This window comes from Ambystoma mexicanum, chromosome 12 (genome assembly GCF_040938575.1).
Source record: "Ambystoma mexicanum isolate Mex_15411 chromosome 12, UKY_AmexF1_1, whole genome shotgun sequence".
Lineage (NCBI taxonomy): Eukaryota > Metazoa > Chordata > Amphibia > Caudata > Ambystomatidae > Ambystoma > Ambystoma mexicanum.
In genome coordinates, this window is record NC_090936.1 from 355,454,711 (window position 1) to 355,482,670 (window position 27,960).

Consider the following 27,960-nt stretch of genomic DNA (forward strand, 5'->3'; position numbering starts at 1 on the left):
TGCAATATGCCTAAGCCATAAAGTAGCTCGAGCGACTACACCCTCATACCTTCCCATTTGAAGAGTTGCATTTTGACTTTATTGAATTAGAAAGATGTAATCATTTGAAATATATGCTACTAATCTGTGCGTTTATCAAATGGGTAGAGGCTTTTTCCTTGAAAATGCTGTTGGGACTGGAGCGAGCTGCATGCCGTTGCATTCTTGGGTAACCATGTGGTAAGGCTCGAAATGTAGCCGATCACAGGTAAGTCATTTTCTTTTTTTTCTGCGCTGGGTACTATTGGCACTTAAAGGAGGCCTAGACGAGAGTATTTATGGCCCTTAAAGGTGGCCCAGACAGGAGTATTTATGGCCCTCAAAGGAGGCCCAGACAGGGGTATTCATGGCCTTTAAAGGAGGCCTTTTGAGGGGACCAGTTTCACCTGCCGGCTCCTTGAGGACAAAAAGGAAATAAACGTTACCCCAACTAATTACCCGACTACAAAGGCGGGATTACACACACCAGGTCCCCTGCAACACAAGGAATTGCTGTGGCGGCCAATTGTAGCCCAGAGCCAACGCTTCGACACAACATATGCAATCAAGCCTATTGTAAATCCATTGTGCCATGTGTCTCAGGTGTATATTGCTATGCTTTAAACTTGCATAATAGAAAGCTTATGGGTCAGGCCATAGAAGGATGATTGCTATTAGTATTTCTGAAGGAGAGTCAGGAGTCTATTAAGGGCACAGAGACGAGTATAGTCCCACAGGTCTAACCCTACCTGTTTAGTGTTACTGCTGGATCTTCAGCAGAGGTTTACTCAAGCCAACAGTTCTTCTCATTCAAGGTGTTATTACTTGTCAGAGTTCGCTGCTATTGTTTTTCCCTCGTTTGGTGGCCTGGTCAGAGTAAAGGTGAAAAGAGGAAGGACACGCATTTAGGAGACCAGCTCTGTAGGAATTGGAGCGGAGGGTCACATGCACACCACAAAGAACCTCGATTCAAGCAGGAGCTGTGTTGTTGTTCATTAAAGGATGCATTTCTTTCAGCCGAGAGAAATAAAGAAAAGAGTTGAGTTCATTGATACTTGCCTTCCTGCCATTAATAGACTCCCTATTCTTATTCATCAATACTAGCAGCAATCAATCTTTGTTATTTTGATTTTACTTTTTCTTGTTCATTCACTTATTCTAAATGTTTGGTGGCGCACTCTAGGCTATGCGTCAGACACTTCAAATTGCTTTAAAGAAGGGCGGTGGGGAAATGATGTTGAGAAACAAGGAGGCGGTTCATTTCCGTGTGAATCGTAAGTGTATGACAGTGCACCACGTGGTGTTTAGTTAATCACTTCCTTGAGCACAACTCACTGGACGATAAATGCGATGAGAAGAGCTTCTGAGTTCCCAGAATTCCTACACTTTTCTGTGGGTTGGCAGCTGGGGATACATTGTTTTTGGGGTCTGCACAGAATCATGAAGAAACATGTTTAACGTAAAACCATCATCAGGGGCTTTATTTGTATAATTCTGGTGGTATCTTTCTTACTTCCTTAATGCCTCACCATTTACTGTGGTTTCCATAGCCCCTTGGTTGTTATAGTGGTCAAAAGATTAGTGATTCTAGATACCATTATTATTCCAAACACATTTGTAAGTGGGGGCTCTAGCATTAAAAAAGAATGATGCACAGAACTAGGAAATGGTAAGTACATACCTCGGAACTTCTTTGGGGGGTTTGCTAGATCTCCAGCTTCGGGCTGAATAACACATCGGTCATCCACTAATCTGTGGAAATAAGATAAAGATGCGTATGAGTTTACATAAATTCTTTGGGAACTTCGTGTGAACTGGACGTGCAACTATTCAAGACAGCCAAGCTAACACCTTGGAGTGTTTATTTGTTATGCAGATGCTTTATCCACGTGTCAGCCGCATGTGACTTTCAAGCTGACGTGTGAAACGCTCCAACTGATTTATCCAAATCCAGTCAACATAATTCAACATAACTGTCTAGTGACCTACCAATGGGCCTCTTTCCGATCCTGCCGGTATAGCCGCCAGGATACCGGCAAATGGGGATACCGTTTCTGGCACCCAGTCCGGCGGTATTGCCGCTGTAGTGGAGCGGCGTTGATCCCCATTCATGGGGCCTAATTACGACCCAGGCGGTAAGGGGTTAACGGCACCGTAAAAGGTGGCGGCGACGTTAACCCCTTACCGCCTAATTACGAGGTCCCTTTGCGGGTCCCCACCTTAACGGCTGGTTTTACCAGCCGTTAAGGAAGGAACGCGGAAAGGGACTTTCGAAGTAATTACGGTACCGCAATTTGCGGTACCGTAATTACCGCCTTCCCCATTCCCATTGAGCCCTATGGGGGCAAAAATGGGAATGGGGAAGGGCCAATGGTGAATGGGGAATTACCGGCCCGCCAACCTTGGAATAGGGCCGTAATTCCGCCATCCACCATGGCGCAATCGGTAAAATACCGGCGTCAACCATGGCGCTAATAGCGCCATGGTTAACGCCTGGGTCGTAATGATCCCCATGGAGGGCTTCATGAGGAGATTTGGCGTTATTACCACCACAGGCAATGCCGGTGGCGGTAACAAGTCTTTTATTTTGGCTGGTAGGGTGCCTGGTTTACCTACAGCATTTAGCCCCATAGTCGGGCAGTCCGGTAAAGTGCTGGTATCCTCGGATACTGGCACTTTTTTTTAGCGGACCGCCCAACTCAGAATGAGCCCCAATATTTCCCTTTTCCGGAATCCAGGCACTTGAACGAAAATGTTCCAAAGCAAGTATCCTATCTGAAAAGCTAAAAAGTTAAATTGTAAAATCCTGCCAGAAACAGCGAACAAGTGAACTGCATAAAACGGCAAACGTGCTCATTCATAGGATTCGGCCTTCAAGTTCAACACATACTACAACCATGTTGTGACTTTTTTCTATAAATGCTTACAGCTCGGAGCAGTTTTCGTGTGTCCCAATGTATGGCGTAGTTCGATTTGTGCCACACAAGTCCGCAACTAGCAAAATTAAATGAGGCGTTGATGAATGATTTATTTTGCAGCTGGTTGTTATTGCACATCATGTGGTCTTTGTACATAATGAACCAAATGTAGAAACTGCGTGTGGGTGTAAAATATAGGGGCTTTCATCCATAATGGAAGGTGCATTTCCACCCTTTTGCACATTATGAAGGAGCCATCAGATTAGCGGACCAAAACTAAGTTAATAGAAAGGTACAGGAACACTCTTTCGCCCTAAAGGAACAACCTGTTGCGCATGCCCAATAGGCCATGCGTGCATGCTCCGCCACCAAGGAAAAGACCAAACACAAAGTTTGCCGGATCCCTGCAGTAAGATGGGGTGCTCCTGTGCCGCCTCACAGTGCATCCAAAACGATTTTTGGTGGTATTATCTTGACTTAGTCCAAGACACGTGGCATTATCTTGACTATATACTGAGGCCTCTGAAACCGTCACTCTCCCAAGGTGTAGGCGCGTGTGTGTGTGTGTGTGTGTGTGTGTGTAGCTTTAAGTGGAGGTGGGGTAGAGGCCAAAGGGACCATGTTAAGGGAGGCAGAATGCTGGCAAATACAAACAAAATGGGGTGTGCATGTGGTAGGGTGTGGGGGACTGTGAGACCGTGTGTCTGTCCATGGCAAGGCTGACTCGTCTGGCAGTTTAGAATGAAAATGTGTTTTACGGGGTAGTGATGGCATTTATTGTTGTAGGTACAGATACCACTAATACATGTTTCCATTGGCAATGTTGACATTTATTGTGGGAACAGGCACCACAAGAGTGTTTTACTATGGCTATGCTGGTGTATATATTGGGCACAGATATCATTTTCATTACAGTGACAAAACTGGCATATATATTGCTAGCCATTGCACTATGAAAATATATTACAGTGGCTGTGTTGGCATACATAGTGGGTACATGCACCATTCATTGTGTTTTACATTGAAATGCTGACATATGTTGTCGAAAGGCTTCATAAACGTGAATTAGAAAATGCTCCTGCTTACTGTTGGTGACTTAGCAGCTTAGGATTTGTTCATGCATTACGCCAGACAACTGATTCTAAATAAAATGGCATTTTACCCAAGTTTTTGCAAATGCTGCAGTAAAATTCACCAATTCAACAAATTATAAAAAATAAAAAAAATAATCTGTAGGGGCCACCCCTTAAGTACCCCCATGTCCGATTCCAGCTTGCATGATATTCACGAAGGCCACTTTGCGAAAAGATTTTCCCCCTTGTGAGGACGCAGTCTCATGAGACTCGGATGCGAATGAGCGCCCCCCGGCGCTGCGCTTTGAATGAGGCGAGACAGCGCAAGCAACGGAGAAAGCGGACACTCCATGGTGCTCCTCCAGGCTATGCGGCCTGGGCCTTTTACAAACAGGGTCCCTGCTGAGAATGCCTCCGGACAATTAAGAGACTATCAGAGCAGTGAAGCAACTGCCTTATGTATATAGCAGAAGAACAAGTTACTTACCAACTGGTAATATTCTTTCGACTAAAGGGTGGCTTAGACGAAAGTGCCTGAAACTCGCTCACTCTGCGAGCAGATGTAACTGCAATCAAGAAAACTGTCTTGAAGGTCAACAGTCTCAAAGGACAAGAGTGCAAAGGTTCAAACGGAGCACCCATCAAGAATTTCAAGACTAGATTCAGATCCCAAACCGGCACCTGAAAAGGGGACGGCGGGAACACATTTGTGAGCCCTTTTAGAAACTAGGTATTTAAAGGAATCTTGAAATAAGAACATTCTTCAGTCAAGCGCTTGAAAATAGACAGCGCTGCCAGGTAATCTGTAATGGTACCCACTTGAAGACCCTTTTGGGCCAAAGAAAGCAAGAAAGAAAGAACCATTGGAATGGAACACTGAAAAGGATCGACATTGGGCCACATTATAAGGTTGCCGGTCCGGGAACTATGGTACCGGTAAGCATGCCGGTAACGTAGTTCCCGGACTGCCAAACTACGAGTTGTGCTCGCGGGTGCCATTCTGCCCGCCAGGTTGGACCTGGCGGGCAGAAAGGCACTTGCGAGCACAGCATTAAGGATGCACCGGCACCGTTCCCATTCAGCCCTATGGTGCCGAATGGGAATGGGGAGCATCTTTTATCCGGCGCCCGCAATTGGGCAATTACCGGAAAAAATGACACCGGCGCCAGTCTCACCAGGGACCCTGATTGTAAAAGGCCCAGGCCGCAGAGCCTGGAGGAGCACCATGGAGCGTCCGCTTTCTCCCTTGCTTGTGCTGTCTCGCCTCGTTCAATGCGCTGGGGGGGCGCACATTCGCATCCGAGTCTTGTGAGACTGCGTCCTCACAAGGGGGCACATTTTTTTGCAAAGTGGCCTTCGCGAATATCAAGCAAGCCGGAATCAGACATGGGAGGAATTAAGGAGTGGCCCCTACAGATTCTTTTTTTATTTTTTATAATTTGTTGAATTGGTGGATTTTACTGCAGCTTTTGCAAAAACTTGGGTAAAATGCCATTTCATTTACAATCAGTTGTCTGGCATAATGCATGAAAAAATCCTAAGCTGCTAAGTCACCAACAGTAGTTTAGTTTAGTTTGTTTATTTTTTTTATTTGGTTAGTTCATTTCATTGAGCCTTTCAAATTTTTACAACATAATCAAACATCATAACTTTTACATTTTACATTCTAATATTAAAATTTGTAATTTTGTCAATACAGTATATTGGCAATGCCATAATAATAATTTCATTTATACATTTCCTTTTCAGGAGCAATTATCAAACATTTACTTATCAGAACATATCTACCTCCTATGTATAATATAGATTTCCATCTAGTTTAGATCTTTATTTTTTTTAGTGTACTTCTTAATTTGCAACTTCTTCTGTTTTAAACAATTCATTCAGGTATTGTACAATGGCAATTTGAAAAGTTAGCTTATTGGTCGAAAATAACCATTTCCGTGCATCAGAATAGTTCATAGGCAATAATTCATGGGTGATTCTGAAGAAATGTTAGATCATCAAGATTAGGACATTCAATTAGACAATGCTTTAGGGTTTCTTCTTGTGTTGGTACTTTGCACCATCTACAAAAAATGTAATTCTCTGGAATTTGCTTTCTTGTTGCCAATACTGATCTAGTATGCCATAAATTGCATCTGAAGCGCAGATATTGATTGCGCATATGCGGAGAAGGATATTTCTGTAGATACCCGGCCATTGTTCCTAATTTTTTATGCCCAAATGTCGATATATCAAAATCTTTCATTCTAGAACATTGCTCGATCGTTATAATCCAATCCATTTGGAATAACTTCATTTTAGCTCTTACCGGATTAATTAACAGAATGTTTAGAGAAATATCAGCATCTGCTAGAGTATTTATAATATTCTGTGTCCATACCTTGGAGTAAGAATCATTTGTAGTAGCTAGATAAATTGCTAATATTCCGACAACATTTGAGGAACCAATATTTAACAGACATTTCCTAAACAACGCACATCTCTTCCATTGATCCTGCGCAAACATGGATGTCGAACCCAATACAAAACGCAATATGGCTTTGGACATGGACATAGGAATGTTTAGAATTTTTTTCCAAAACTTGGATTCTATCCAGTCCCAAAAATTATGCTGTTTAGGTAGTGTAGATTCGACCCCATACGTGAGGATATGAGTCACTTTTTGTTTATAAAATAGCAGTATATGGGAGTAGGAGAATTTTGCATATTTATGTGTTAATAACCTTGCCTGGGCGATTAGAGGAAGTAATTTCTGAGTGATTCCCATTTCATTGTCATTCTTTCTCAGAGAATTGGAAATCATAACACCCAGGTATTTATACGTATTAACTTTTTCAAGTTGTTCACTTCCCAGATACCACTGGTAGGAGTTAACCTTCACCTGCTTTTTTGGTTTGCAAACCACTATTTGCGTTTTTGCTGTATTAATCACCAAATTGTTTTCCACTGCATACAGGTTTAGTGCATTCAGCATATTTTGTAAGCCACTCAGAGTTTTGGATAGCAAAATAAGATCATCTGCATAAAGCAGATAGTTTATCAGATGATAAGAACCCAATTTTGGAGCATCACAAATTATATTCTGAAACGCACGACCTATGTCTAAAATAAAAAGATTGAATAGTGTTGATGCTAAAATGCATCCCTGTTTCAAACCTCTCTGTGTGCGGATGTAAGCAGATTGACTTTAGATGGAATACTATCTTACTCGCATGAACGTATTAGAGTGGAGCAAGCAAATCAGGGCCAGTAGAGTATCGGGACAATTGTAATGCTTTAGTTTCTGGTATAGTAGCAAGTGGGCCACAGAATCAAAAGCTATTTTAAAATCAACAAATGCTAGATAAATTGATTGACCAAGATTTGCACACTTATCCTTGATTAAGTTCAGGATCGTTATGTTAGGTATTGTGCCCACTCCTGTAACAAAACCTGCTTAGGGAGGATCTACCATATGTGTATTTTGGGCCCAATATTTAAGTTTTTTCAAGATAAGACGCGTAAAGATCGTCCCTTGTGCGTCTAGTAATGCTATTGGCCGGTAGCTGTTAGGAGCCTGACGGTTACCCTTTTTGTCAATTGGTACTGTAATTGAGTGTCTCCATGACTGGGGGATGGTTTGAGAAGCATTCACCATAGTAAATATATTGTAGAAAATTTGGGCCCACATCTGAGGGCTTTGTCTTAATGTCTTATTTGACAGCCCATCTGGGCCACACGCTCTCGACCGACTTATAGAATTAATACATAACTGGATGTCTAATAGATCGAATTCCAAATTAAATTTAGTTGAGAACTCGACTGAATCCAAACTTGCGTTATTTGTTGGTTGAGCATACAAGTTAGCAAATTAAGATATCCAGTCAGACTCCATGACGCTATTGCCTTGAATGAGCCCTTGTGGTCCATTTACAGCACCATTCAAAATCGCCCATGTTCTTGCAGAATTCTTGGATTGTATTAAACTAAGCATGTTTTGACCATCTATCTGGTATAAATTTGCCCGCCTAGCTCTTAACCAGTTTTTGTACCGTGTCTTTATCTTGTTTAGTGTGGGCCCTCTTAATACCATGGGTAGCTTTGCAGCATTTCTTTTTTCCATCCTATACGCTTTTTCACTTCATCATTATATTTGTGTATAGATGGTTTCATAAAACTCAATTTTCCTTTCTTATCATCAAGAAAGTAAGGCATCATTGTATAATAACAATCATCCAATGACTCACCCCGTTTGGTCAAACCCACGCAATTCTGTACATAATCATGGTATTCATGCAACTGCCTTTCCGAGCATCATAGTCTGGTGCTTCTCGCATTGGTGGTCAGATTTGTTAAACCATACTCTCTTTCTATCTGCCTGGGTGGATTGCACGTTGTCCATTTGACTGTTTACTGATCATGATCACTATAATCAGATTGCACAATACAAAAATAAGCAATACATGGGAATAATGAAGAGCTCACATATAAATAATCAATTACAGATTCTGTTTTCCCCTGCCTCCATGTTGGATGTGCGGGAATGTCAGACGCACACGAGCCATTGAGCATCACGAAATTATGACATGTTATGAATTGATTCCATACTTTAAGTCTTGGTTGAGACTTTGATGACTTCACACATAAGCAATTCAAATTCAAATCACCACCCATGATTATATGCAATATGGATTTGTCTTGAGAAATCCTTAGCATTAAATCAGACAAATCTTCAATAAAGCGTGTCTCGGGGGGCGTGGCCTGCGAGCGCGCAATGGAGACGTGATCCCCGAGCGCTCTCGTGGCCGCCCGAAATATCCTGAGAAAATCCTTTGCTTCGGGAACTCGTTCAGAAGAAATAAAGACATTTTTGTGCAGCGGACCCTGGCGACAGCAAACGACCAAGGTTTGGACCAAAACCGAGGCGCGGTGAACGAAATATCTGCATCGAAGAAACGAAGGGAAACCCCTCCGGCAAAGCAAGATGGCCACCGCGTCGGAGAGGAGCTAGAGACACAGCGAAGGCCGCAGAGCCCCCGAGCCCGATCCACTGAAGGAACCCGAGGGGGGAGAATAACCCCCACCCACCCTGCGCCGCTCCCTCGGCAGGGGCCCGAGAAGACGCCGCCACCCCGAATAGCAGCGATCCGTGGGACTTGGTGAGGGGGAATGAGCGCCGGCTCGATCGCCCCGGCGGCATCAAGCTTACAGTAAGCCGCAGTGGCCCCTTCTCCCCCCCCCCTCCCGGCATATTAGCGCGGCTGTGAGGGCCCCGAGGGAGGAGCAGCGAAACGAGCGGGCGACAGACCGGCTGGAATTGCGCCACTGTGGACACAACCGCGCACACAACCAGTCGCAAATCGGGTGGACAATCTGAGCTGCGTCCGGCGCAATTGCAGGCCTTAAGGACAAGGAGGGAACAACGGAGGGGTACTGCGTATTTCTCTGGTACGCCGACGCTGCCACAACCCAATATCCCGCATTGCCCACCGGACCGCAGCTGCAGGCAGACCCACAACGAGAGACTCTAGTGGGAGCATATTGATATGCCGGAACGGCTGTGAGACCGCGACTACGTGCTACCTAACGGCGACACTGGCCTGCGATATCACCCGGTGCTTTTGCCCAACTAACAGGCAGGGCGGCTGGGCAAACAACAAAGGGACGACCCACAGCAAGTAGGTGCTCCCCACGGGCGTTCGCCTGCGTCGGGCTCCGAGCACAATCCACAAGCTCTTGATGCCCTGGGGAAGACGAAGATACAATCGACCAAGTAACAACATAACGGGTGTGAGGCAGGGGCTGCCAGGTAGCGGGGGAAAGCCCTGACGACGCCGTGGGAGGATAGGACGCTTTAGCTCCCACGTCCACAACCCTGAGGAACTCCCACATCATGGGGAAGGAAAGATTCAAGAAAAACGCAACGCAGAGCACCATGGATCAGTACGCAACAAGCTCACAACTGACACAAACTGTGGAGAACACCGAAACAAACACCACCCCCCCAATGGAGGAAGCCCTCTCACTAAAAGACGTGATGGCGGCAATCGCAAACTCACGCTCCTCGGTGGAACAAAAAGTGGATGCTATCTCCACTGAGGTCTCATTTCTTCGCCACGACCTCCAAAAACTGTCATCTAGGACAGGAGAAGCAGAGCAGCGAATATCCAATGTGGAGGATGACATGGGGGGGTGTGCACCAACAACTCACGCAAACACTAACCCGCCTGAGAACCTTAGAAGCCCGAGTGGAGGAGGGAGAGGGCAGGTCCCGACGCAATAACATCCGCATTTTGGGCCTGCCGGAGCGCACAGAAGGCCCCAGTATGGAACTCTTCTTGGAGCAATGGCTAGCGGACCTCTTCGCCCCGAAGACCTTCTCGAACTTCTTCTCGGTGGAACGAGCGCACCGGGTGCCCACCGGTCGACCAACTCCAGGGGCTCCCCCAAGAACGGTTATTGCAAAAATTCTCAATTACCGCGATAGAGACGCCATTTTACAGATGGCCAGGACACAAGGGACAGTGACATATAATGGTTCCAGGATCGCCTTTTTTCCGGATTACACCCGCGAAGTCCAGAGGGCCAGACAGTCCTTTGAACATCTGAAAAGGAAGCTACACTCGATGAACGTGAAATACGGACTGTTGTTCCCGGCACAGTTGAAAATCCAACACAAAGGCAAGACAATCCACTTCACTGATCCACAGGAGGCATGGAGATGTTACATGTCATGCCTCCCCTCCCCCACCCCCGTGACTGTCTCTGCCCCCATGCCCCCCGTTACCGTGTCATGCTCCCCTCCCTCCCCTGTGACTGTCTCTGTGCCCCCATGCCCTCCAGTTACGTGTCATGCCTCCACTGCCTCCCCCCGCCCCCGTGACTGTCTCTGTGCCCCCTTACCCCATTACGTGTCATGCCTGCCCTCCCCCGCCCCCGTGACTGTCTCTGCCCCCATGCCCCCCGTTACCATGTCATGCACCCCCCGACCCCGTGACTGTCCCTGTGCCCTCTTGCCCTCCCCGTTACGTGTCATGCCTGCCCTCCCCAGCGACTGTCTCTGCCCCCATGCCCCCGTTACCGTGTCATGTCCCTCCGCCCCCCTTAACTGTCTCTGTGTCCCCATGCCCCCCGTTACCGTGTGTCATGCGCACAACTTATTTTTTGGTGTGTTTTTATAGCGCTGAAAATAAAGTGGCTAAATCAGGATATTTTTCTTTTGCATCAAATCGTTTTCCATTCAGGATGTGGAAAATAAAGGTAGTGATATTATTTTGCCCCAACATGCTGCTATAAGGATTTACATGTTGTCATGATGCTTTACTATGCAATTTGGGTATTTTGCAAGTAAACTCTATAGGACAGTATTTTTGTAGGTCTTGACACCCAAAACTTAAATATTTGTAAGTATGGAATGGAAGAAAGTAGCCATGCCCAAATTGAAAGAGTGGGTTAAAATCCCTGCTTCGCTGTTTAGCGCAAGTGTGTGATCCTGGGCAAATATTGTAATCTCACCCTAACTTCAACTGCAAAAAATGGAGTGCTTATGAATGATTTCGTGTACACCCTTACTACATTAGGACAGTTTTAATAAGTGTAGGGCCACATTGGTGTACGCGGGTGCTCCTCTGCTAGTAGCTCCAATACTGCCGCATGGAAATGCATTATTTTAAAGGTTTTTATAAGCTAATAAAAAAATTAAAAAAATATATATGCTTTATTGCTGCACTGGCCCGCATCCAATCTCGTAACACTGGATTTGGCAGGAAGACAGTCCCACCAGCCAGTCAGTGCACCAGAAATTCTAGTATGCAGACTATGGTAGAACCAACATTACATTTTCTCCCCTGTTGCTCCCAGCAACTGAAGTGGTTTGGGCCGTCCAGAGTACTGCCCCCCACTCTGCAATGTCCCCGTTATGCTATGATATTGAGTCTTTCATTGCACACCATCTGCCATTTGGACACTTTCTAGGACCTTCAGGATCTGCAAGAAGTGGGCGTTTCAGACTTAAAAGAGAGAGTTAACTGATTGTAACATTGAAGCTGCACTAGAATAGTCTCATTACAAGTAAGAAGTTAAATGCCCTTACACAAGTAAGTTTGCCATCCCTCCACCGTCTCTGAAGTTAGTGCTTCTCCCAACATTTGAAGGGTTAGCCCTGTCTAAATTGTACCCCAGGTGCACCCCTGGATGTGTGCACTTGTACTTACAAGTTATTTCATGGCAGAATATTTTCCACAAGTGTAATAAAATGGTTAAAGGCAAGCCAGACAACTTTGAGCTACAACTCTTTTTGTCTACGGGTCTGATTTTACATATGCACTGGGTGTATATGTTGGATACGTTTTACTCTCTTGCAGAGGAGAAAACTCATTTTTACTCTCTTGAAATTGCATTTACTCTCTAATTTCAAAAATCATACGTAAAATACTCCCACCTCAAAATCTTATCTGGAGCACTGGGGACTAGTATGGGGTCCGCCAACTCTTTGCCAATGGAAACTCTTGATGTTCTGTCGGCTAAGAAGGATTTGACCCATTTGGTGCATTGTTGGAAAAGTTGAAGTTGTTGGACAGAGTGGCACAGAGTTTGTCATGGTCAACTACATTGAATGCCGCGGATAGATCTAATAGCATTAGGAGACAGAGTTTGCCTGATTCTCTAGTGGCATCCATTTGTATTTTCAGGTCCAGTAGTGATGTTTCAGTGCTGTGGTTTGGGCGAAACCCTGATTGTCGGGCGCCTAGTAGTTGGTGTTGTTCTAGGTGGTCTTGGTTGTATACTATTTTGTCTATTATTTTCAATAGGAAAGGGACCGTTGTTATTGGACGGTAGTTGGTGGGGATGGAGGGGTCTAGAGATGGCTTTTTCAGGAAGGGAGTCACCCACACTTTTTTAATGCTGGCTGGGACTATATTGGAGCTGAAGGAGGCATTGACAAATTCTGTGATAATGGGGGTGAGTGTGGGGGCACAGAGTTTTACTAAATGGGGAGGGAATTGGTCTTCTTTACAGTTCGATGCTTTAAGCTTGGCTATGGTGTCTAGTACAGTCTTTTGTGAGACGGGAGTAAAGTAGAATGGTTCGCTAGGATTGGCAATTGAAGGATCCTCTGGGATGGTGGGAGGGGTTTTGCCTGCAAGGATTTGTTTTTTTATTGCCGATTTTCTTTTGTAGGAGGATTATTTTGGATGCTTGGGCTTCTTGGATTGTAGTACACCAGGTTTTGCTGGCGCTGACGGGTGCTGTGTCTTGACAAGAATTCTCTAGTTCTCCGAGTATGGAGAAGAGCTCCTTGGAGTCAGAGGAGGCATTGGTAATCCGCAGATTAAGGGCGTTAGCTTTGTGTGATATTATTGCTTTTTTGTAGATATTGTTGGCATCATTAAACGCTGTTGCAGAGTCTAAGGTGTTGGTTTTTTATGTAGGTGCTCTAGTGCTCTTTTTGTACGCCTCAGGGAGACTGGTTCCTTGTTGAAACAGAAGCTGGTGCGTTTATCTGTTCTACGAGTTTTGGTTGTAATGGGAGCTAGTGCATCAATAGTGGAAGAGAGGCATTTGTGGTAGCAATCTGCCAGGTTGGTTGGGTTGTTGCTTTCTAGGGTGGCGGAAGCAAGTGCTTCTCTAAGGACGAAACTATTGCTATCTCTCCCGCATCCCCATCTGTCTTTTGGGCCCAGGTACCTGCTCATCCTGCCACCCTCCCGCACTGCCTCCGGGCCATCCCTTGCACTGGGGTCTGTATTTGTACCCATACAGCGGCACCTTTTTTTCCTGCACTTATCAGACCTACCCTGTCTGCTGCCTTAAACCTAGCACTTGCAAATTGCTGGCTGCATTACCACTGTTTGTTGCCTTTATTATTTATTTATTGTTATTTATCTGTTTCTCCTCTGCTTCGCACTTTCCACCTCTCCCCCTTCCATGCACTTTTCCCCCTCCCCCGTCTCCCATGCACTTGCGCGTTCTCAATGTCACTGGGCCTAGTAAGATCGCCGTTTTGTTCTCCCCTGTTCCCCTCCCTTGCCTTGTCGCGCTGTAAAACACTTGTGTACGAGCGCGATAGAAATAAAATATCAATCAATTTGCGTGTTCAATAACTCGGTGGAGTCACCCAAGATTGTTGGTTATGTTCCTATTGGGGACATAGCCTGTTTGGTCGGGTGTATCAATTTATTAATAACTCTCTTCATTCTATTTGCCAGGACCGCCGTCAATATTTTACGGTCCTGGTTTAACATCGACAGGGGACTGTAGAAGCCGCACCCACAACCAAGCTTAATTCGCTGGGGAGTCCGTCCGACCCCAGGGTCTTGCTAGTGGGTAATTGCCTCACTACCTCTTCCAATTCTTCTGGAGTAATCGGTGCATCTAGCTCCTCTCGCTCTTCTGCGCTAGGCTGTGGCAGTCCGATATCCTCCAATGTTTCTTTTATATCCTTGCTGTCACTTTCCTCTGCATCTCCATAGAGGATACGGTAACAATTTGCAAATTCCTGGTTAACTCCCTTTTGAGTGTCTACTACACACCCATCTTCTTTCACTATCTTCCTAATTGTGGGTCTGGGAGTCTCACTTTTGTATAGCCATGCCAGGACTCACCCTGGCATATCCCCTCCTGCATGCTGCCTCTCTATGTATTTTTTATAGTTAAGGTTGCACAACCTTTCCCAGTATCCCGCGCATTTGTGCTGCAGCCCAAGTATTGCTTCATTGTCTTCTTTAGTGTTACCACCTCTTCTCGATACTGTTTCTAGCTCAGTTTCTGCTTCTTGTAGTTCAGCTAGAATCCCTCCTTGTAGCCCCTTGGATTTGGCTATGGCTATCCCTCTCACCACTACTTTAAAGGCTTCCCAAAGCATACCCCGCTGCCTCTACGCTGCCAGTGTTAATCTCGAACTAGCTAATTATTTCCTCTTTCATGTCCTCCCTAAAAATATAGTCTTTCAACGCCTCTGCGCAGAGGCGCCATGTCGGTATCTTCGCTCTCGGGGGTCGGTATTGCCATACTAATATCAACAGAGAATGGTCCGACAGAACCCTTGCCTTATATTCTATCTGCGCTATTTCAGTCATCAGTTCATGTGTGACAAACATATAGTCCAATCTAGTGTGTAGGTTCTGGGGGGCTGAATAGTGCGAATATTGTCTATCCTGTGGGTGGTGTGACCTCCATGCATCCTCTAACCCAAAGTCCGCTAACAAGGACTGCAATATCCTGGCAGCTGGGGTGGGTCTGTCTATTTTGGTGTCTTATCTATCTACTTTCGGGTTTAGTATGCAGTTAAAATCTCCTCCCCAGATCACCCCCCCCCCACAGCTCACGCTAAGTTTGCTATATAGGGTTCTAAAATATGCCGCCATATCCTGATTCGGGGAATATGTGTTTATGATACACACTTCCTTGTTTTCCACCAACCCCTTTACTATTACCATCCTTCCATCTGGCTCAACCGTAGAATACAGTAGCTGAAACGGGACATGCGGTGCAACCCAAATAATCACCCCTCTCCAATAACCTGAGTATGCTGCACCTAAAACAGTCCCTTTCCATTTCTTTCGGACCACTTCCAATTTTTCTTTCGGTAGGCGAGTCTCTTGTAGCAAGGCTATGTCTATCTTCTGCCTGCGCATATACATCATAACCTTATTTCTTTTTAAATAGCTATTGAGCCCTCTGACATTCCAGGTAATCACTTTAAGGTCTCCCATCTCATATCAGGTTCCCCCTCTTCCCTTTGCAAGCACAGTCCAAATCTCAATTCTTACATCCTTTCATGTAGGCTCGTTCCCCAATGCAAACTTCCCCTAACTGTTAACTCTTCCCCAACTTCCCCTCCTCCCCCCTCCCTTCTTCTCCCCAATTTGTCCAACACCCCCCTCCAAACTCTACCCCTCCCCAACTGTTGCCCAGCTCCATCCCTGGATCTCAGGCACCCCCGCATCTAGCCCCTTTCCGGCAGTTGCCCTACTTGCGGCTCAGCAGGGAGATGTCGCCCTAGTGGCGGTCCTACTATTCTGACTCCCAGGGGTAGGGTGTCTTCATCCTGTTACTCCATTTTTCAAAAAATCAAGCTAAGCGCACCTTCTGCAACTTATATTGCCTTACACATTCTATATTCCAGTCCAACGCGATCAAATGTCTCATGTTACAATTACCCAATACCATGCGCCCTCCTTTTAGCATGCATAGCAGTTTGATCAGTTATCGTGTTCCTCTCGACCCTGCTCCTCGTCTCGTTCCGGACAGCCGTGAGCATCCAGCCAGGTCGCTGCTTCCTCCAGGGAGTCAAAAAAGTGTGTTTTGCCTTTGTAGAAAATTGTAAGTTTTGCAGGATACAACAACATGTATTTAAATCCGGCCGTTCGCAGTCTCCTCTTTATCGCCACATAGCTAGAACGCTGTCTCTGCACTAGCATAGTGTAGTGTAGTCAGGGTATGCAGTGATGGTTGCAGACACTCTTTTTGGCGTCCCCCCTTTCCTGAAAAACTCCAAGATCTTTTCCCTGTCCCTGTTGTTCAGGATCTTCCCTATAATTGCTCTCGGGGGGGCTCCAGGTTGCGATTTCCTCATCAGGGCTCTGTGCGAGCGTTCAGTCGCAAACCCTTGGGAGAGCTTATTTGCGTCTATTTCTTGTATGATCATGCTTTCCACATAATCCGTGGGATCTTGGCCTTCTTCCCCATCTGGCAGGCCGACCACTCGTATGTTGTTGTGTCTCGCTCTTCCCTCTGCCTCTTCTGCTCGGTTCTCCAGGTTGGCTACCTGCTGCTTCAATATGTGGACCTCCTTGGCATTGTTGGTGCTGGCGTCTGTGTTGATTTTCACCGCACTCTCCAGGCCACCAGTTCTCTCGGCCAGCCCTCCCACATCTTGCCTCAACAGGTTGACCTCTATTCCAACCGCATCTATCTTTGTTTCTAGTGCAGTCCTCAACTCTGCCATCGCTGTCCCCCACAAGGTTTTCAGTTCCGATATGGCAGTTAAGATCATATGCTTCTTGCTTGGCGATGTCACCCCTGCGGATGTAGTGGTTTCACTTTGCAGAGGGGTGGCGGGGGATCGCTGCGGCCTAGCGAAGCTATCCATTGTAGGCTGCTTACCCTTGGCCTTTGCTCCCTTTGCAGACATTTCCGTTTCGTTTTTTTACTTTCAGTTCTATTGCACCCGAAATGATTGGGTCTATGCTCCCCCGCAGTTCCTCCAGTGGTTACGGGTCCCGTATAATGTGGCCAGTCACTTTTCCAATACCTCTCGCTCCGAGTTGTAGATCCTGTTCCTTGCTCTTGTCAAATTTGCACCTCGACTTATGGCCAGTGCACTGCTTAGCTGGCCAATGGGGCTGTGTATTAACTGTTCCAGGCTGGGAGTGCTGTGGCTGCTTCCTGCTCCTAGCCAATGGATTCCTCTCTCCTCCTCGCCCCAGCCGTGTTCCCAGTATTTTATGCCTCTAGCGCCATGTTTGCATACCGTGCTTTCCCAGTGTCCACGTACTCTGCTCTCCTTCTGCTAGTTCGTATCTCATGGGGAGCTATCTGTTTGTATTTGAGTGCCCAATTATCACGTTACGTACAGATAGTTGTTCACCTATATTATTTGCAACATTGTTACAGCTGAAGCATGTATCCACTATGCAAGCTTCGTCTCGCGGGGCATGCCAGTGCCCGGCTCCTTGTTTAGTATTCCGGCTGGTTTCCGCGATCCTCCAGAGGCAACCTGCTTCCCAGCTGCAACACGTCTCGCGCAGGCTCCAACCAATTATTCTGTCAGCCTCGCCACGTTTGCGATGCTGCCCGCATTGTGCTGCCACAGGCTGCTCTCCCCAGTGCTCCGGTTCACGCAGGCAGACGCCCACAGTGTCTGCGCCGTAGGGGGACACAGGTCAGCTGCCTGTTTGATGCACGCTTCTCCCACAGTCCGCTCCCCCATACCTTTGCTTCCCCTGAGGGGCCGATACTGCATCGAAGTGCCGGTGTCCCTTTTCCGCAGTCTCTCGACATTTCCAGTATCTACAGAGCTTTTTTCATCTCGATTGCTGCGAACGGCCCGTTCGGGAAGGCTTTGATGTATCACGATCACTATTTCTTTATATCCCCCTCCGAGGGTCCTTTGTTCGGGAGACGACGGCCATGTTGGCTTCAGGCTGTCTGGTGTTGTTCAGAGCTTCTATTATCCATAACTTCAGCTAGGTCCCATCTGCATGAGACCACTCTCGTTATGATACGCTCCCTTTCACACAGCATATTGCATCTTTTCTCGTCGGTTCGCAAAGTTTACAGGCTTACGCTTTGATCAGATAATTTGTCGGATGCCGGAGCTCAGGATGCTTGCAGCCTATTCCATGGCTGCCAAGACACGCCCCCTCTCAGACTTTGTCAAACTTAAGCAATCTCTTATCCTCAAGTTTGGGAAGACTCCTGCCCAATACTTGAGGAGGTTTAGAGAATATAGAAAGAATGAATGTATGACCTATGTAAGTTTTGTTGCAGATTCTCTGAAAAACTTGAGTGGCTGGATAGAAGGCTATCAGGTAACCACCTTTGAGGGCATGATTCATTTGGTCATGCTTGAATATATTTTTGCCTCTTGTTCCCCAGAGCATAAGCAGCATTTGGCTGACTGAAAGGAGTTAAATCCAAAGAGGCTAGCCATTGCTGCTGACTTATGGGTTTCACATAGAGTGTCCCATAAGGACAAGCCTGCTTCAGGTAAGCAGGAGGAGGGAAAGAAGCAGAAAGAGAATGAGGGTGGGGATACTGATAAAACTGTGTCCAAGAAGGCCCACAAAAAGTTTAATAAGCGGAAGTCATCAGAATCAGGTCGAGGTAATGGGACTAACCCTCCCAAGCAAGTAAGTGGCTACTCTAAGCCTCCCTATGTGTCAAGTGCCAGTGGGGCGCTTTTTACACTTGTGGAGCAAGTGACCACGGGAAGGGGGACCCCAAATGTAAGGGTAAGACCCTGGGGGTCCACTCTGCTAGTCTGGCCTTCTCTCAGTATGAGGAAGAAGGGATAGCAGGGGTGTCCTTCCCTTTAGACTCCATTCCCTCAGAGGAAGAGTCTGAAGTTTGTCTAGATTCCTTGGAAACTAGCAGTGCTGGAGCCTTGGCTCCCATTCCTGTCCTATTGCATAGTAATCATTCTGTTGAGGAGAATTCACCAGGAAGGTGGGTTACTGCAAAGTAAGCCCACAGAGCCCACCAGAGCAAACCTTGAGAGGTTGGAGGTTACTCAGGTTGTGAGGCACTTCCTCCTACAGTTGGTGTGTGACATTCCCCTTGTGATGCATCCTAGTGTCAGGATATCACCTGTGTGGTCTAACACACCTTCATGCTGGTCCATGATGGGGGTCCCAGAGGAAAACCAATGTAGGGGTCTCACTCTCTGTCACCAGGTTGACAGAAGTGAGGCAGGAATTCAGTTACTCCAGAGTACACTTTTAGGAGTAAACTCATTGTTACCAGAAACAAGGCCTAATTGTATTAGCCCTTTGACTATTAGCCAATAAGTTGCAATCAGGGATTACTGATCATAGTCCCATATGCCCTTATGCCAACCCACAGGGAATGACTGACAAGTCAGTCATTGACACCATGCTGAATGACAGCTACAGAGGTAGCTCCTCTGCTGTCATCCGTAGTGGTCAGTCCCAGTGGAGTGATGGTGAATTGACCTGTCAAGTGTCACTGAGCTGTCATCACAGGATGGTCTGAGAAAGAGATCTGTCAGATCTCTCAGGAGTTTGATTGGAGCTCTCTGTGAGCCCCAGAGAAGGAGGTGGGACCTTCTCCTGTCAAATCTGTTCTACAAATCCCCGACTATATGTCAGTGGTCTGGGCCTTGTCATGTTTCACAGCTTGGCAAGGTAAACTATTCTCAAGGCTTTGGTGAACCTGTACAGGTTGCCGTACAGTTTCCTGTGAATAGTATGGTGTATTTTATCTTGAGAGATAACATTTGAGCCCTGCTTAAGGCTATAGAGTGGGAGCCAGAGACACATGTGCGTCTCCCTACCCTGTGTCAAAGCAGCCTTTCAAATGGTTTCAGTGAGGATGGTCTAGTGTCTCCTCACCTAACCCCCCATCAGCAAGGTGAACTGGAGGGTTTGCTGAGGCAATCTCCCCCCTTGTTGTCACTGACACCCTTTATAACAAGATGGTGGGAATCAGACTGTATACTGGGAATACGTGAACCCACCAAGATTGGTTGTTGTGGTGGTTCAGAACAAAGACAAGGTTCTGACAGTTGGTGTGGGATCCACCCTGTTTTGAAACAAAAAGTGTCTGAGGATTCTAGCTGTCAAGAGTTCAGTTCTGTGGAACTGGAGGGATATACACATAAAGCCAGTTTTGTATTATGTATGGACACTAGAGCTCTGTGTTCTGTCCCTAAGACAGAAGCACACTCTTCACTAAAGGGAAACACCTTAGTGGGTCAGCCCTGTATTGAAAGGTACAGAGGGTGCTATGATCTCTCTGCAGGGTATGGCAACATATCCCTGTCAGTCTGTGCTGAGGAGGAGACTGCAGTTTCGGCCTTTTCAGAGCCGTACTTCAGTGTAAGGTCTTCTGGATTGGTGGCTACAACTGACACCTGTCAACTGAGCTTAGCCCCTGTTCTGAATAGGAAAATGGATCTCAGCAATACATGTCTGGATGACATGGCAGATTCAACCCCCACTTGGGAGGAACTGGGTCTGACTCAAGAGACTGGCTGTCAGGACCTTCATCAGGCCAACTTGTTCAGAAAGACAGCCAAGTGTCAAACTCTTGCATGAGGTTGGTGTATGTGGGGACAAGATGCAACCTCTTGTCAGTCAAGTACTTCATGTACAGAACTGGGCAACCTCCACTACCCAAGCCCAAGTGAGGACTTTCCTGGGCCTCACTGGGAAATACAGGAGTAAAGTGGCAGCCTATAGAAATATAGCTGTCCCTCTGACTGCCCTCACTACTCATAGGGGACCTAAAGAGTTCTTCTGGACTCCTGAGTGTGAGAAGGCCTTCACTGGCCTGAAATAATCCCTATGTCAGGCCCCTGGTCTATGGGCACCAGATTTAAAGAGACATTTCATAGTGCAGACCGATGCCTAGGACACTGGGATAGTTGGAAGACTTTCACAACTAAATGACAAAGGTGAGGAACACCCTATATATCTAGTCAGCTACCAGTTTAGGAGTGGAGAACTCAGTTGGCTCCAGGTGGAAAAGAGTTGCTTTTCCATTGTATGGTGCCTTAGGAAGTTGTGGTCCTACCTCTATGGGACCCACTTCACTGTGTAAGCTCCCCCTCAAACCTTTAAGTGGTTGACAGATGTTAAGGGAGAGAATCCAAAGTGGCTCAGGTGGTTCATGAGTCTTCAGGCCTTGAACCTCACTATTGGGCATAGACCAGATCCCAAATGTAGCAATGTTGATGGGCTGTCCAACAGGGTTAACCGACTGGAACGGAACAGAGGACCCATCCAGGGGTGGATTAGTTCCCCCTGTCCCTTAGTCTGGTGGGGGGGGCGTATGTTAGGAAAGATATTCTTTACTGCACCTTTCCTTCCATCTTTATGGAACCCTAAACTTTTTGCTTTGATTTTGCAATCTGACCTGTACTTTTTGCAGTGCAGTGAAGCTTTAAGCTTCACTGTACTAGCCTTTGCTCACATGTTATGGGGAAACTGATATATCCTTAAGGCTATCAGTACTGGGAAACAGTGTTTCCCTTAGTCTTGTGACTATGTTGCTACTTGTGGTTACTTTTGTATCACATGTGGCCATTTGTTTATCATTGCACACAGCAGCTTACACTGCAGTGCAATGGGGTTCATTTTTGTTTTGCCCTAGACCAACACTCAAAGGATTTTTTGGTTATTCTGAGGTGCTTAAAAGATGGGCTGGTGGCAGCAGTGACTTTTCCCCACTTTTTGGGGAATTTCGTGTTAGCTTAACCGCGTTTACCGCGTTTGGCTACTTACTGTGGCTACTGGCCAAACATGGCCGTGCCACGAGGTTTTTCGCCCATTCTTTTTGCATCTTGTTGTTTAGCCTTCTTCCTGGCCTCAGAGGTCAGAAAGATCCTTAAAAGGACTTCCAGTGCCCGGGAAAGCAGGAGCTTTTCGCGGTCTACTGGATCGCTTTGTGTGTTTGCAGGCCGGATGTGGGCTGGGTCAGTCTGACCCCAATACACATCCTGGTTTCAGTGTGTCTGAGTGGTATGCGTGAGTGTTCCCGCCAGTGGACCTGATTGGACCACTGTGGGGTGTGTGTGTGTGGGCTAGTTCTGCCATTGGCTGGTGGGAGTTTCGACTCCTATCTGGCTTTCAGGATAAGAAGAGGGCCCCTGCATGCAATTCTCAGAGAACCTGAAGGAGCCAAGAATCCGTTCAGCTGAGAAGACCTGCAAAGAAACCTGTAATCTGTCTGAAGGAGCCTGGCAACCAACTTCTGCTAAAGTCCTGGTGGAGCCCTGTCTGTCTCCTGATCTCCAGTAGGCCTGCGAAGGTGCTACGACCCCTTGATTGGAGGGACCATCCATTCCCGAAACCTACTCGGTGTCCAGCACAAAAACCGCCTTTGGAAGTGCCTGGGAATCGTCCTGTGGCTGACCAGCTTCGTTTTTGGGCTACCGAGTTATCTTCGTTGCCATTCCGAGGAACCCGAGAAATAGCGGAAAGTCCGACCGCGGCTACCGAGTCCTGCTGCATCGCTGAGTGCGGTGTGCAGAGTCCGAAACCTGCTTTTCTGACCCGCCTCCAGTCCCGAGAAGGGCGCTGCACCGTTTGTTTCTGCATTAAGAGTCCTTGCACCAGCAAAAGATCCTGACTGGAGAATCACTCAAATCTGCAACCCGTGAAAATCGAGGACCGCGGAATTCAGCGGGAAAAGCAAGCCAGGACACCCTTCCTTTGTTCTGGAAAGTCTTGGGAAGATTCGGAGTGAGGGGGGTACGTTATTGAGCTTTTAACATACCCCTACACTCCCATTGTAAGTCAATGGATTTATAATACTCTTCATCTTAAACCTATTGGCTTTACCAATACTTGCCTTGGCAAGCCTTCTAACTGTTGGGGGGAATTTTGGACACTGTCTATCTTGAACCCTGGCTCTAAGAATCCATCACTGGACCCCAGAGACCCTACCTACATTTTCTCCTGCCTCCTGAGTGCTGTACCTTTGTATCCTGAACAATAGGGCATAAGGCCCCAGGTAATTTAGGGTTGGACAATATTAGTTAGGGGTAAACTCTCTGTGGACCTTTTTGTGTTTAATACTCATCTATTCATTCCATTGCAGGAGTATCTTGAGTTGTATTATGCACTTGAACCTGTGATTGTATATATGTATTTTAGTTTGATGGTATTGGTTGATAAGTCTACATGCTTGTGTTCATTTTTCTTTTAGTGTTTTTGGACATAATTAAATAACTGTATTTTTATACATCCTGTCTAAGGGTAATTTGTGACTCCCATTGTGTGACCTCATTGTGGACCCTTTACAATCTCACCCCTCTGAAGATCTTAGCCTAGACCGCCTGTCACTGCTACCTTAAACTGGTTTGGCTACAGCTTCCCAGAGTTGCCCCTGTCACAATATAGGTTGGCATTCTATACATCTGTCCACCAGGCCAGAGTATAGGAAATCAGTCTTAACAGTCCCTTAACGGGAACTGCAGAGAACGTGTGGTCAGACCACCCGTTCCTGATGGGACCCGCTAAGGGACCTCGGAATAGGGCGGCAAGGGTTTACCTGCATCCTTACTGGTGCCTGTAAACCCTTACCGCCCAACTCGGAATGACCCCCAAAGAGTCTGCCGCCGTTCTGAGGCATGTGCGTGCTGATGCTCCTTTTATTGACTGTCAGTCATATTCTTAAAGAGGCACCACCAGATTGAGTAGGGATGAAAAAGCCAACAATGAAGCTATGATCAACCAGCGGGGGATCAGATTGAGATCAGCAGATGTCCCTTCCAGAGAAACAACATGCCCCAACTCAATTTAGCCTGTTTATTTTATTGTTATATTGGCCTCCTCTTACAAATCAATTTCACTCAATTTCTGCATTGTTTCCTTCGATAAATCCCGAATTTTTGTGTAATGTATTTTTTGTCCTCTGGTACAAAGATTTAACGAGTCCCTCTACAAATATACCCATATTCTGTCATTTAAACCTATAAACATTAAAACCTTCCGCAAAGCTCGCCATAAACATTCCACTTAAGGAGGTTTTTTCTGAAGGCTGTAAACACGTGGGTGTCCAAGAAAATGAGCCACTTTCCATATGCGCCACTGGAGGGGCGGATTCGGAAAGTTAGGTTGGTTTCTGTGAATGACATTCGCTGCACTTCATAAATGACATGTTTATACAACAACTGCCGCTTCTATTTGCTAAGCGAACACTGCTCGACAGTTAATTTCGTGTGCAAGTGAGATGGATGGCTTTTTAGACATGAGATCGTTTTAGTCGTTCATAAGCACTTCCTGCTCTTGCCTTCATCTCCTTGTCAACCACCTTGCGAGCTTTGGACGCCGACGCTCTCTGTTTAGGCAAGAGCGTTTGCACTGGAAACCGAACTGTGTCAGAAAGGTTCATAACACCAATAGCACAGACTGGTGAATTAATCGTATTTTGAATAATTTTTACAGATAATCAATCATCAGAGTACAGGGAAGACTTGTTTGGCATTATCTACTGAAAATTACCATAATACTAAACCCTGTAAAGTGTCAAACGATTAACAAGTGCAGCGAAGAGATTATTTTAATTATGCAATCTCGTCCTTTTTTTCAATAAAAGGGTATACTTTCCTTCATTCAACATTGAATAAATGCAAAATGACAGCAAAAATAAAAACATACTTCAACAGTGGCTTTTATTTGCTCTTCCCAGCAGTGTTTGACACCATCCTATCTGTTTAACTAATTCCACCTCGGTCTGAGTGTCTGTTTTCTTGCACCTCTCTCAGCTCCTGTGGCCTTTTTCTGGCTGTCTTTGTTTTTATGTATTTGTTAGAGCCCTTAAGCCTTAGGGTCAATGTATCTCCGCTATATAAATCCTAAATAAATGAAGAAAGCCCTACCAACAACGACTGACTGCTTTCAACTACCAAGCAGACTCAGTCCTACGAATTAAGCTTTATAGACGCCACCCGAGGTCCGGAATGGGAATTATGGGCCCTGAAGATCATGAGGGTCTAAGCGCAACAAGGGTGTTGTTGTGTAGTAACCCTCCCATATGTGTTGCCCCTTTAAGGTGTCTCCGCAATTTTATTTTACCGACGACATTTTTGCCATGATTTTATTACCTGATACCAAGGGGATGTGTCCCTCCCATGTGTTTTGCCCTTTTAAGATGGGCCATGACTGTCATGGCCAAGCTAATAAAAGGGAGCCCTGCAGGCACGGGCAACAGAACGGCTGCAGACTCCAAAATGGAATTACCCGAGTCTGTGTCTCATTAAGGCCTGCAGGCCCACCCTGTCTAAGCAGGGACTGCAGGCCAGGTTGCCATGGGGACCCCCTGCCAGCAAGGCAGCCAGGGTCTGCATGTGCAGGTAAGGCTTACCCTGCCACCTCTCGAGGCATTGGGCCTCCAAGGTGCTAGTGTCCCATAGCACCTCAGGGGGCTGGTGCGATGTCCATGACTAGCCCCCCTTCAGTCCCTCGAGCCACTGGGCCTCCGAGGTGCTGGTGTCCCATAGTACCTCAGGGGTCTGGTGCGATGTCGATGACCAACCCCCCCCCCCGCAACAATGGCGACGACGAAGTCGACATCTCAAAGGATACAAAAAGGAGAACACGAAGAGCCCCAACGAGCACCATCCCTCCTTCCCCCCACATCATTCGTATTGGTGGGGGGAAAGGAGGGAGAGAGAGGAGGGGAGCATCCGTCCCCCACCACAAGCCATGGGACTGGCCTGCGCTTCACTGCCTTTGTTGTGGTTTAGGCCCAGGCCACCCGACCGTGCGGTGCGGGCTGCCCAGGTGACGGCATTCAAGAAGGCCCCAGGAAGAAGAAGACAAATGACGGAACCGCCGCAACCTCAAGGAGTTATTCTGCTGGTGGGTCCTCTCTGGCCGCTCCCCTCTGCGTTGAGGGTGCTTGTGCGGCCAGGGAAGGAGTCTGCCTGCAAGCCCCTGCGGCATCCGCCGATGTGGTTGGAGGAAAATGGTAAGGCCGCGGCGGCCAAGAAGCAGCTTCCCACCGAGTGAAAATAGTTGTGCTGCCCCCGCTGCATTCCACCACAAAGAAAAGAGTTGTGCTGCCCCCCGCCCCCGTGAGAAGAAATGGAGCGGCCGCTGCCACGAACAAAAGAAGAGAAGGGGCAGCTGATGCAGGGAGGAAGCCAGCCTGCAACCACCTGTGGCATCGGTCACCATGGGGGGGAGGAATATGGGGCGGCCGCATTCGTGATGAAACACCCTCCCGCTGGAGAAGCGTGAATGCTGTGCCACTGCGGAAAGCCGCCAGGGCAAAGATGGTGCGGCCGCAGCCGTGACAAAACACCCTTCCGCTGGAGAAGCATGACCGCTGTGTCACTGTGGAAAGCCGCTGAGGCAAAGATGGTGCAGCCGCAGCCGCGAAGTAACAAACCCTGCTGGGGGAAGAGTGACCGATGTGCCCCGACGGTAAGCCACCGGGGCAAAGAAGAAGGAAAGAGGCATCCCCGCCATATCAGGCAAAGCAAGCGCCCCAACAGTGATCAATGGCCCGGCAGCGAATAGGAAAGTGCTCCATATCAGCACAGACATATAATGTGCTCAAATCATTGGAGGAATGCCATCAGACCCCGGACCCCAACGGCAGTAACAGGGACGTTTGTGCTCCATGTCAGAGAAGGTGAAGGGAAAGGGCTCTGCACACCAAAAGCAGCCATCTGTTAACGAAGTGTAGCATTGCACCAGCACCAACAATGGCCACACTGTGTTTAACGTGGGACTTCCACCCTTATGCTCCTCAGGGTTCCAGGCCATGAGCATTTAAGAATCCTGCGCTCTGTGCACTGCACATCTCACCAGTATTATCAAGCATGGGATGCTGCATGCGCAGGAGTTGACAAGGTGAAGACCCTCAAGCACTGGGTAAGAGGCGCTCTGCGCTGCCAGGTGATCCGAGAGGCTGAATCCCACTGCGCACCTGTAAGACCAGGCAATGTCTGCACTGCCAGCCCGGTAAGAACCCGTGCACTGCACCAGCTGTCGAAAGGCATGTCACCCGGCATGCAATGTCATCGAAGGACCAGGCCAGCATGGGCTTGGGCGAGATACCTGCCGGCCCCCTGAGTTCAGCCTACAATTGGTGTCTGACCAACAAACACGTGTAGCCCTGCCACCCGCCACGAGGAAGCGGTATAGGGGGCAAGGTAAGGGTTGCATCTCCTCATGAGTGTTTGTGCGCCCTTGTGTGCCCCTGGAGAGAGTAGCATTTTGCTGACTGGGGGAACATCGCCGAAAGGGAACATCACCGAAACGGGGGGCGAGTGATGTCCTGTCACCCTGTGCCATGTAAGCATTACGTGGAGCAGCCTGGACGCCCTGCGATCTGCATCTCGCTGCTCTGCCCGCAACATCAAGGGACTATGCCGATGTGGGCCCTGGTACCCGCCAGGTGCGGCTTTGCCGGTTTTGAACTGTACCATCAATGGACCTGGACCCGGGGAAGTGACTCCTGAGCGGACACTGATGGAAAGTGAACTGGTCTCCGGCAGTCCTGTGATTGCTTAAAGAGGATTCAGTAAACATGCGTTTTGATGCTGTGAACCTGCCCATTAGCTACATGCTTAAAGTGGCATCAGTAAGGGACATTGATGTGAAGCTATGTTCCCGCAGTTAGTAGGTGTGCATATCATGCCAGCCGCCAACCACTGCGTTGTTTCAGTGGTTGCAGTTCAAAACCCAAGGTCAATAAAGGGTTTTAGATGTTAGAATTGTATCCAGACTTGAGAAAACGATGTATTGTAAACAAAACAAGGAAAC

The 27,960-nt window shown here is 47.2% G+C and overlaps 1 protein-coding gene across 7 annotated transcripts in view; it reads right to left on the reverse strand.

The window, feature by feature from the left end:
* Positions 1 to 27,960, reverse strand: part of ITPR2 (inositol 1,4,5-trisphosphate receptor type 2) — a 4,412,221-nt gene that overhangs the window by 4,369,471 nt on the left and 14,790 nt on the right. For all 7 annotated transcript variants that reach the window (XM_069628470.1, XM_069628469.1, XM_069628465.1 and 4 more), the window contains exon 2: positions 1,700 to 1,770. Coding sequence is in view for 6 of the 7 variants with exons in the window: in XM_069628469.1 (XP_069484570.1) it covers positions 1,700 to 1,770 (71 nt within the window). In the remaining variant the exon portion in view is untranslated. The remainder of the gene's footprint in view (positions 1 to 1,699; positions 1,771 to 27,960) is intronic.